Source organism: Eschscholzia californica, unplaced genomic scaffold (assembly GCF_041429995.1).
Source record: "Eschscholzia californica isolate CP2 unplaced genomic scaffold, dmEscCali1.0.p SCAF_6, whole genome shotgun sequence".
NCBI classification, from domain to species: Eukaryota; Viridiplantae; Streptophyta; class Magnoliopsida; order Ranunculales; family Papaveraceae; genus Eschscholzia; species Eschscholzia californica.
This window is the reverse complement of record NW_028238483.1, coordinates 4,176,748-4,188,838: the sequence shown is the minus strand read 5'-3', so window position 1 is coordinate 4,188,838 and position 12,091 is coordinate 4,176,748. Positions and strand designations below refer to the sequence as shown.

Genomic DNA, 12,091 nt, shown 5'->3' with positions numbered 1-12,091 from the left:
GAACCTGTAAAACCTGTCATGCAAACCATACAATCGGTTACCAAAGTTAAAATTTTGAAGCGGAAGTTAATTAAATGCAAATTAACTAAATTTTACTTCGGGTCGAAGCCTGAACCACAATAAAACTACAAACAACTCTTGTGACATCCATATAACCTATTTACAAGTCTAATTGTTAACTATAGTGTTAAGTATATACATATTCGAGTTTGGTTTGTCCAATAACTAAATAACTTTGATAGTGAAGATAATAAATAAGAAATTAACCAAAGAAACTATTTAACGCCTAAAGCCTCATCAGAAAAGATAACCAACTGGAACAAACACCCCGCCTCGAGGCTGAAACACCTGCACATTACAAACTGGTAGGTGGCTATATACTCACTGACACGAGTTACACTTGTAGAAGACCAATTCAAAATCCATCATGTTTTCAAAAGTTTCTTTTATCAGTTTTAAAAATCATGACCAAACGATTTTTAAAACATGCATTAGCTTATTAAGAGTCACCTCATCAGACTCTACATTGCATTAACCAGTACCTTTCCATACCAGCACTAGCCAATGCACTAGCATCTCCTCGAGAAAGAGTTTTACCCTAATCGGTAAGTCACTTTTTCACCAAGGGACTCTGCAATGGCTGAAGAGATTACCTCATGATACTATATAACTTAAGTACCTAGTACATTTTTCATTACCGAGTTCCAATAAGAAAGTTGTTCTCCAATACCCATGGTAGCACGTGAACCTTATTGTTATCTTTGGTATCTTAGCATGCATCTAAGGCGATCTTTCAAAACCAACTACATTAACATATTAAAAGCAAGATTCTTACTCAATTCATAACTTTATCAACACAAGAAAATAAAACGACCAAGAGTCATATTACACAAAACAGAGGGATCACAATCAATGTTAGCACACCAGGCAATCGGTAAGGGTGTTCAACTGTGGGCCTTGAGCTGGATCCACGAGCACCAACGACAAGTGAGTGCACCACTTTAGTCCTATGTTCTCATGACTAATGTCGAACTACCTCACCAGTCTCACACTGGTTATGCCCAAGTTAATATGTCATCCCAACTTCAATTGTTAATGCCCGTAGGTTGACATGTATAATGTAGAATCGGGTACATACAAAAAAATATCTCAAGTAGTTTCAAAATCATATTGGCGTATATAACTATTATATCTAACATATTTCTGTATCAATAAACCATGGTGGAGAAAGTGATTCATACCCATACCTCAGTTCTCGCATATCCCAAGACTTCTCTGCCTACACTTTGAATGATTATTCCTGTTGGTTTTTGTGTCACCTAGAGTTCTAAGCGGAATCTTAGATGTCTAATACGTCTAACACAATTTTCAAGGATCACATGCAAGAACTAAAGATGAACTAGAATCGGGAAGAGTATTGCCTTAATCGCTTTCCCTCGAACTTAAATTCTAACGCCTTTTCGGAAGATGAGAGCTTCAAAGTGTAGCTCCTGAGACACCGAGTAGGTTGACTTGATCTCCCTTCTTTAATGTCAGATAGGGTCTTATTGAAGGTTGAGAAGAAGAATTCTTTTCTTCTTGTCGAGATAGATAGATTGAGAGTTTTTTTTCTCTAAAATCTACTTTCTACTTGATGTTGTAGAGGTAGATTTTCTCTTGAGAAAATTTCACACATTTTCTGTTCTCTAATGAGTCCTTATATAGAGAACCCTAGAGTAGAATCATATTCGAAATAGGATTCAATAAGGACCATAGAAAATATAAGACTCAGAAAATCTTTTCTGAGCAGGATTCCCAAATAGGGTTTTTGTCCCATCTGGGACTCCTTCTCGGTCTGGACGACCCATTTCCTTCTCGGTTTGGGTCTTCTTTCGGGTCCGGTTCTTTCTAACTTTGTTCAGACTCTTTCCAAACTTTTTAGGTTGATCAAACTGGATCTAATCTATCTATTTTCCAAGTTCCCTCTAGTCAATTTTCTACGATCAAGTCACCACTCTTTATTGTAACTTTTTGTAGGATTCGGTCTATTTTAGCCGCAGATCACCTAAGTTGTCCGACTATCGTAATTGGCTTCTAACTAAGCAAAATGATCCCTAATTCGGCCGGACTAGATGATCTTCCAGACAAGGTCATCGTTATCTTATTCGACAAATTGCACGCATTGTCATTGGTCAAAGGACACTCCTTCAGAAGGACACTCCTTCAGAAGGACACTCATTCAGATCGAAAGACATATCCTTTAATGCCTACTTACTCGCACGCTCTGGAGAAAAGAAGAATAAATGATCGAACATATACAATAAAGTTAGGTTCTACGTGTACATAGCCTGAGAAATTAAATAACAAATATAGTTTTAATCGTTTAAACAAAACGATGACGACCTAAGATTAACCTACTCCGCAATGATCAAATAGATATCGAATAGGTCTCATAAAATTTAGCGAAACTTTCTTGTCTTTTATCCATTCTTGGACCATTCGAAAGATAATTCTAGAAAGAGATACTATAAATTTTTAAGTAAAATCCACAAAAGCCATGCTTAGATCACTTTTTTTTCTGCTTGAAATCGACAAAAACAAAATTTTCATTCGAAATTCCACTCAAAATGCTCTCTCGATCAATTTGTTTTGGTCCACACCCTAAGCTCTTTTGAAGAAACAAGTAGCAACTCAATCACATACGATTTTCACTCCTTAATTAGCTAAAAATATAAGTTAGTCCTTGAACTTGGTCGGATTTCAAAATGCACCCCAAATTTGCAATATTAGCAAATTTAACCATTTTTTTTGACTTGGTTCAAATGCAAAATAGTCATCCATTAGACCTTATTTGTTCACTCATTTTAACTGAAATCTTGGGATATTATAATCTAAACAAAGTGAGACCAAATCTAAAGAAGGAAATGCAAATTTTAACAAAATACAAATCTATATTTAAGATATATAAATAAGAACTAGGGTTCATTCCTTCCATTATCTCCATGTGATTTTCTTCGAAAGTGGACGTAACTGCAAAACTAGGTTTTGCTCTTTGCTAAGCTGGAGAAGAAGATGGAGAAAAAGGTGGTTCATTAATTTATTGTTAGGTTTAAGATTCGAATTCAACTTGTCGAGGACGTGAAAAACAAAGGTTTGTTCCGTATCATGAAGGTAAGGGAAGTAATGAAAAATCATATAATATGGTTAATTGGTAATGGAAGGGATATATCTATCATTAATGATCCATGGATTCCAGAAATTGAAAACCATAAACCAACATGTATTCAGCCTCTACCTCCAACCATATCCAAAGTGGCTGATCTTATGCTGCCAAATTCTACTCAATGGGATAATGATTTACTTAGATTTTACTTTGATCATGATACCACTGTGGCTATTAATAATATATTTATACCTCATAGCAATCAGATGGATAGACTATTATGGTGTCAAACAGCACAAGGCAAGTTTACAACTAAATCTTATTATTCAACAATCAAACAGGAGATCGAGCTACCACTGGAAATTCAAACGTTTCCTTGGGGTAAGTTCTGGCATAAACATAATATGGATCCCAAGATTCAAATTTTTACATGGAGACTGATTCATAGTGGTCTGGCCACTCTATCAAACATAAATAGAAGAATTCCTCATATAAATCAGGAGTGTAATATGTGTACTGATCGAGCTATTGAAACACATAATCATTTATTTGAAGAATGTCAGACATTTAAAAATCTACGTCAACTTACAAATGAACCAAAAATCATGCAGTTAGGGTTAGACCCTATTCAAAATTTGAAAGATATTCTCATGCAAGGAAAGAAAGCTAATGATGCGTGGTTTATGTATACTTATCTTCTATGGATGTGGTGGAAAAGCAGGAATGAACTCCACTTTCGAAAGAAACTGATCGATCTTACGCGAGTTTGGTGGCAGACAAAGGTAGAACTCAAGAAAAACCCCCTTTTATAACTTAATATTCCTTCTCTTGAATATTTATAGGTACAATTATGGAATCCACCCTCACCTGGTAGGTTAAAAATAAATGTGGATGGCTCGTTTAGACAAGATGGTGCTTCTGCAGCGGCGGTTTTGAGGAATTCAATCGGAGAAATCATGGAGGTTAATACAGAGGTTCTCTTTCCCATCTCGGCTCTCTATAGTGAAACTAGGGCATTGCTTTTAGGGTTGGAATTAGCTGTAGAGAAGGATTTATATCATTTTGATCTAGAAGGGGATTCGAAGGTTTTGTTCACCCTTTTATCCGACGGTGCATCTGTTCCCCCGTGGAGAATACGGACCGAGATTGAATACATTCGAGATCTGATTAGAGAGAGACATGTGGCGTTATCTCATTGTGGACGTGCTGCTAATTCGACCCCCCCATGACATTGCGGCTGCGGCTTTAGTCCCTCAAAATGTACAGCTTGCGGGTTAGACATCATGGAATCATTTCAATTGTTATTGTGCTTATTTCGCTCATTTTCATTATTTTATGTAATGAACTAGTGTTGGATTAATGAATCACCTTTCAAAAAAAAAAGAAATGAGAAGGCTAGGAAAAAATAATCGTTAATTAACCTAGTGTTACTTCAAAGACTAACACATAGCCTAATGTTTGGGTTAGGTGTTGAGGTAGGCTTTTCTCAAATAAGCCCAACCCCTCCATCTGTTATAGGCGAGTTGGACGTACACTGCTTGTCACAGGCTTGGGGCATTCAGGTAACCCATTGAACCGAGGTCGGGTTTCGCGCTGTCGAACAAAGTTTCCAACTCCAGTCTAATTGATGATGTTTGCTCCCGTTGGTCCATATTGCAAAACTTTATCTTTATTGGCCTTATTTTGTTCAGACTTATGACATATTTCCCAATCAATTAAACATACCAACTGATAAGTGACCATGTTAGTAGAATATATAGGGTTAATTTCATATGACATACTGGTCAAATTGAACTGCCAAACAATCATGGAGATCGAATCAAGTTGGTATTAATTGGTTCAACTATTATAATTGTTGGGACTGAATGGGGGATTATGTAGCAATACCTCATTTCCTTAAAAAGAAATAATGACAATGCTCGATTACAAAAGGCGACACGTGGGTTTGCTACTTTGATTGATGCATCAAGATTATTGATAGTCTAAAGGAGCATCATATGAAAATCTTTGTCTCACAAAATTCACGTGCAAACTCTGTAGATATGTTTGATTATTGCCTTTAAAATGGAATGGCACTTCTCTCCATGGCCATGAAAGGAAGAGAAAGAGGGTTGGTTACAAAGGTAGAAACCCTAGAGAAATCCAAAAGTTCAATTTGGTTCTCTCTTGTATTGATCATCATCATCTCACTAACTTTACACTCTCTCTCTCTCTCTCTCTCTAGTTATATATATCTCTCTTTCTCTCACTGCCTTAAGCCTTCCCTTTCAAGTTACCTTAGAACTTTGCAAATCCACCCCCCTCTTTAATTTATTCTCTTCTTTACTTCATCCCCATCATTATCTCACAGAGAAAGTTAGAGAGAGAGAGAGAGAGAGAGAGAAAGTCAGAGAATGGCATTAGAAACAGTAGTATTTCCCCAAGACCTTTTTGGGTATGGTTTTAAAGATTTATACAACTTATTAGGTTCTAGTGGTGGTGATAATGGTGGTGGTGGTGGTTTGAGTTATGACCATAGTTTTGAAGAAGATTTATCCATCCCCATTTTTACCGGCTCAGCCGGTGGTGAAAGAGTACTTAGTTGGGATTCTTCACCTTCTTCAGTACTAGTAGAAAATTTTAAGGAACAAGAGAATAATTCTTCACCGGAGACTGGTTTAACAGGTGATGGGTTATTTGCTGGTGGTTACCCTCAAGTGGAAGTTCCGGTTACAACTAGTACTATATTGCCGGAGAGTTCTCGATGTGTTCGTCGGAAAAGAAGAAGAACGAAAAGCTGCAAAAATAAAGAAGAAGTAGAGAATCAGAGAATGACCCACATTGCCGTTGAACGGAACCGACGTAGACAGATGAATGAGTATCTCGCCGTCCTCCGTTCTCTGATGCCGCCTTCATACGTTCAAAGGGTATCTCTCTCTCTCTCTCTCTCTCTCTCTCTCTCTCTCTCTCTAGGAATAGGTCAAGTTTTGGGGGACCACTTGACCAGTCTTATCTTTTCTTGACCATCCTTTTACCGGTTTTAACTGATGTGAAGTTACAAAATTACCCATACAAATCATTATGTTTTTTGCCTGTTTAGTGAAAAGTTAGCTGTTTGCTTGCTGGATTCACTACCAGGCCAGGCCCCTAACCCTAACTGTTCTAGTTTTGACTGAATTCTGTTTTGACTAACGGTCAAACAGGTCACACATCAGTAACAAATTTTGGTGAATTTTTCATGAACAAAGAATTAACTTGTGGGTAAAGGAAAATATCATCTACTAGTAAGATAAAAATGATTCCATGATACTCTGTCTGGCTATAATCCCAGCCGAAGCATGTGGTCGGACTGATTTAGTGAAACAAACTTGAATTTCTTTCACTAAAGCTGGGCCACCAGCCTTGTTTTCGGTCGAGATTCGCTCAAGATTATGGTCGGAAATAATATCAGGGCTGATCTCAAAAATCGATTTTTGAAAATTAATTTGCAAATCTTGCATTTTGTTATGTTCTTTTTTTAATATAAAAAAAGATACATCTTTTTTTCATTTTATGTTTGTACTTTATGTAGTAAAATTTAAACTTGGAAACTACTAATAATTCTATGATTTTGGGTGGACTAATTAGGGTGATCAAGCATCAATTATTGGGGGTGCAATTAACTTTGTGAAAGAGCTAGAACAACTTCTTCAATCAATGGAAGCTCAGAAACAATTATCAAAACAAGAACCACTCGAGGACAATATTGTTTCTCCGTTTGCCGATTTTTTCACGTTTCCTCAATACTCATCAAGTTCAACTAATCAATCTAATAACTCCGCGATGGGGTTCATGACAACGAAGAGTGATTCGGTATCGGAGAATAGGTCAGCCATAGCTGATATTGAGGTGACAATGGTAGAAAGTCATGCTAACCTTAAAGTACTTTCAAAGAGAAGACCTAAACAACTCTTGAAAATGGTCTCAGGGTTTCAAAATCTTCATCTTACTATACTTCATCTCAATGTCACAACTGTTGAGCAAATGGTCCTCTACTCTTTTAGTGTTAAGGTTAGTTACTATAGCTCTCTCTCTCTCTCTCTCTCTCTCTCTCTCTCTCTCTCTCTCTATATATATATATATATATATATATATATATATATTATATAAATGTGTGTTAGGGTTATTTCTTTTATTTTGACCTCTAGTATGTGATCACCTTTCTTTCTAGACCCCTAGTTTCTATAAATTCAAAAATGGTCCCCTTTTGGTAAACCCTCCCATTGATTTTTTGTTTTCTTAATTACTCTTCGGCTAGATATAATTCTCATATGTCTCTTCTTTCTTCTCCGACACTAAGAAGTGGTCGTTGTTCAGCCAACTGCAGAAGCCGTCGTGATGTTTTCTTCTTCAAATAGGAAAACAAAAAGTAAAAATCGACTGACGATTTGAGAAAAAATAGATGTTTTTTAATTTATGAAAACTAGAGGACCAAAAAAGAAACCGGTCACAATGGAGGAGCCTTAGACGGAAATAACCCTAGTTCCATGAGATTCATTCAATTAATATCCATTTTTAGTAGCTCCATTTTTATTCTTACCTGTCTATGATCATTCTTCTCTTTTTCTTAATAAGATATCTTTTTCTCTTAATTTTTAGTTTACTCTAGAAATTCTTCTAATCAAATACTCTTTAAATAATCTTCATACTAGTAAATAGTAATACATCTATAGGAAGTAAATTAAAGATTTTCTGCTGTAATCATACCTAGGTATAGATAATAGATATGTTGCTTTCTCAGAAATTGTTCCAAAATTATCAAAAAGTATGAAATATGTATATCTTAATTTTCTTTTCTTTTGTAATTGCAAAGGTAGAAGAAGATTGTCAGCTAACATCAGTGGATGAAATTGCAACAGCTGTTTATCAGATGCTAGGTAGAATTCAAGATGAATCTGGATTGAGTTGATCATGAAAACCCTAATTTTCTCAACATCAATGATGAATATATATTTCAAGCTAGCTCTATTTCTGAGGGATCCTTCTTAAATGTACTGAAGTTCTATTATCTTTGTCCACTTTTCTACTTGAAATGGTTTATATTTGCATTAAGTGTTCATGATGAGCAATTAAGCATAGTATATTTTATGTATGTGAAATATCTTGTGAGAAGTTCATTCATGATTCAAGGAAGGAATTATATGAACAGATGATCTCTGTCATTTCAATTTCTTTTGGCCCACATTTGTTACCAACAAGCCATTTACCCCTATAAATATATGGATTCCCTAACGTACAAAAGCTTTAATTCTTTATTGGCTCCCAATTTGTACTGAACAAGCCATTTGGCGCCTATAAGTGTCCATTGTTTCCATTATATACTAAAGCGCTAAATTTTTATTGGCACCGAATTTGTGACGGTAAGAAAAGAGAATTGTATTGAATGACTTGATATTCCTAACTATTACATAAGATCTTTATAAAAATTTTACAAGAGACAAGTTTTAACAATTGCACTATGTGGGAATATATAACTATATAACTATTCTAACATTCCCCCTCAAACGAAAACGAATGACTTTTGCTAGTGAAAAATTCATTAGTTTGCTGAAAAATTTGTAGAGTTTGACTTGTTATTGATATGAAGACATCATTGTGAGGTTGCTCGTGTATTGATATCTTGTATTTTGTTGTTGTTGTTGTTGTTGTTGTTGTTGTCGTCGTCGTCTTTTCTCCATTCCAAGAAAAGTTGGCACCATTGTGACGCAGCGGAAATCTAATAAAAACCTTAGATCTTCGTTTAAAGACTATACAACCGAAACTAAGAAGATTTAAACAAAAATACTGAACTTTATTGATTAAACTGAATGAACGAAACAACTCCTAGTTCCCTTATATAGCCTTAGGGTTTTCTTAACCTAATCAAACTCAAATATCAAATTCTAAGAAAATAAAACACTAAAATCTAAGTCTCCTAAAACTATTAAACTGCTAAAACTAACAATTCGCTACTAACAAAAATATTAAACTACTAAAACTATTACATTTTTAGATATTTATTTGCGAAAAATCTTATGAAAATCTCCCTGCATCAGTCTCCTCCACTTCAAAAAAACTCGCCTCGAGTTTAGTAATCGATTTCGCTGTCATGGTGATTGGTACTCCCTTAATGCAACTTTTCCGCGAGTATTGTACGTATAGGAATAACCAAATATTTAGATTTGAACGAAGATTGAGTTGTGGTATAATCAAGGTACTTGTGATTTAGTTGAATCTTCATCTTCACCCCCAAAATAAATATGTAAGGTCATGAATAAAGTGATTGAGAATCACAAGCTTATATGAAGAATGCCCGATAAAACAATTAACCAATCCATCAGACACAAGTTTAGATTCACAGAATACTAGAAAATGATCTTAATATGAAGGAAAATCAGTTAGCTCGACATTCGACCCATAAAGTTTCTCATCTTCATTCGAATCAACTTCCTTGACTTCTTCAAGAAATTCAAATCCCTCATCTTGTGGACTGATGATATTAGTCTTTTCCGTAATCACAATGATGTCAGTATCTGTTTCTTGAATAATTGGACTAACATCCATATCTGTACGAATATCCATGTTTGAAATAGTATTACTATTTTCACCCACACCTAAAGACGCATCAGAATTAGATATTACCTCAAAATTTGTTGTTATACTACTTGTGTTTTTTTGTATCTAGTAACAGGTTGGTTGTGGGCAAATCCTCAACACGTTCCCTGTTACAGTATCCATTAGCAGCTTGGTTGAGGGTGAATCCCTTAACACGTTCTTTGTTACGTATTCATTAACAACTTGGTTGAGGGTGAATCCCTTAACACGTTTTCTGTTAATGGTTGACTGCATAAGCTTTGCATTGACATTCACATGGTTGATAAGCCTCTCCACGAGTTGGTCTAATCGATGATGCATTTCGTCTATTGCTAACCATGCAACATTGATACTCCGATCACCGTCGAAGGTTGTGTTTCTAGTCTTGTCTTCCACCATTGAACCAAGAGAAACCTCGCTCTTGATGCCAACTGACGTAACGCAAATCTAATAAAAACCTTAGATTTTCGCCTAAGACTATAGAACCGAAACTAGGAAGCTATAAACTAAAATACTAAACTTTATTGATTAAACTGAATGAATAAAACAACTCCTAGATCCCCCTTATATAGCCTTAGCCTATCCTTAACCTAATCAAACTCAAATATCAACTTCTAAGAAAATAAAACACTAAAATCTAAGTCTCATAAAACTCTTAAAATGCTAAAACTAACAATTCTCTACTAACAAAAATATTAAACTACTAAAACTATTAGATTTTTAGATATTTAAGATTTTCAAAATATCTTCTGAAAATCTCCCTGCATCACATTGCCTGGTGTGGGCACCATTGCCAGGTTTGTTGTTGTTCCAATGGCAAATCAAGTAAGAGATCGAACTTGCTTGCCATGAACGAACCCATGAACATGATTGAAACATTAAAAGCAAACCCTCTTTGAAGCATTCTATCAAACATGTGGTGTGCATCGTTTAGTAAATCAAACTTTTGAAAACTACAAGTCTTGTTTCAATATAAACCATGTGGTAAGTAACTAGTTTAATAAAAAACCCATGAATTCTTTCCCCCTCTCTAATAGGTTTTCAATTTGTCTTTATTTGGACATCTTAAATAAAGCTTCATTTAAATGACCATTGATGCACATATATTTCATATTGTGGAGAACATGAGGTATTTGAAATGCTTGAGATCATTTCAAAGATTATCTTTTGATTTCTTCAACAAATCGCTCTTGTTCTGATCATTCTTCTTCTTGTTAATCTTCATCATTATCAAATACTATTGAGAAAAGTATTAAATAATGACTCGTTTGAATAATAGAAGAGAATTACTCTTATTAGAAAAAAAACTAAACTAGAAACATAAGCTAAAATCCGGCGAAAGTCCAGCGGACGGTAGCCATTAATAGGACTACCACCGCCGGCTAAGCGAAACACTAAGATTGACTAACTACTTCGAAGAAAGAAAACCTAAGCTCTTATACCATGTAAGAAAAGAAAATTGTATTGAATGACTTGATATTCTTAGCTATTACATAAGATCTTTATAAAGAGTTTTACAAGAGACAAGTTTTACAAATTGCACTTTGTGGGACTATATAACTATTCTAATAGTGACCATAAAAGCATTTGGCGCCTACAAGTTTCCTTGCTCCCATAATATACTAAAGCTCTTTATTAGCTCCCAATTTATGACCAGCTAGCCATTTGATGCCTATAAGTGTCCTTGCTTCCATAATATATTAAAGCCTTAATTCTTTATTAGCTCCCAATTTGTGACCAACAAGCCATTTGTCAACTATCGGTGTCGTGGATTTCATTATACTAAAGCCTTAATTCTTTTTTGGTTCTCAATTTGTGACAAATCATTATTTTAGCTCGTACAAGTATCTTAGCTTCTTTTTTGGGTCTCATAAGTGTATGACCTTCTTGTTTGGCTGATATTTTTGTCTAAAATTTACAAATTTTGCCGTATAACATTTTTTTAAAAAGTTCTTTCTTTTTCATCTTTATTCTTTTTTTCTTAGATTGTGTTTGATATCACCTAGTTCCATGAAAATAAAGGTATTTCCACCTTTTGATACAAAGTATGTTTCCATGGCTTTTAATTCAATAGAGAATCTATTTCCATGAAATTAATCTTTCAATTTTAATTCTTTCCTCCTCCCTAGGAATTAGCTTCCACAGAAAGTTATAAAAGTTATTTGGATATTTAAAACCTAATATTTATCTCCATATATGTTCAAAATGACACTTTTACCTATAACAAAAAATATTTTCACTTATATGTTAGTAAATGACAAACATGTCATCTTATAGTACCAAAATGATATGGTTAAGTTAAAATGACATTTTTAGCCTTATGTTTTAAAATAACCTTTTCAGCCTTCTATAATACCA

At 34.8% G+C, this 12,091-nt stretch overlaps 1 protein-coding gene across 1 annotated transcript; it reads left to right on the top strand.

The window, feature by feature from the left end:
* Positions 1-5,097: 5,097 nt before the first annotated feature.
* On the top strand, positions 5,098-8,308 carry LOC147530905 (transcription factor bHLH94-like). Its single transcript, XM_086649226.1, has 3 exons — positions 5,098-6,048; positions 6,749-7,171; positions 7,974-8,308. Exons 1-3 carry the CDS (start codon positions 5,536-5,538, stop codon positions 8,067-8,069), a joined length of 1,032 nt encoding a protein of 343 aa, XP_086505352.1. The 5' UTR covers positions 5,098-5,535; the 3' UTR covers positions 8,070-8,308.
* The last annotated feature ends 3,783 nt before the right edge of the window (positions 8,309-12,091 follow it).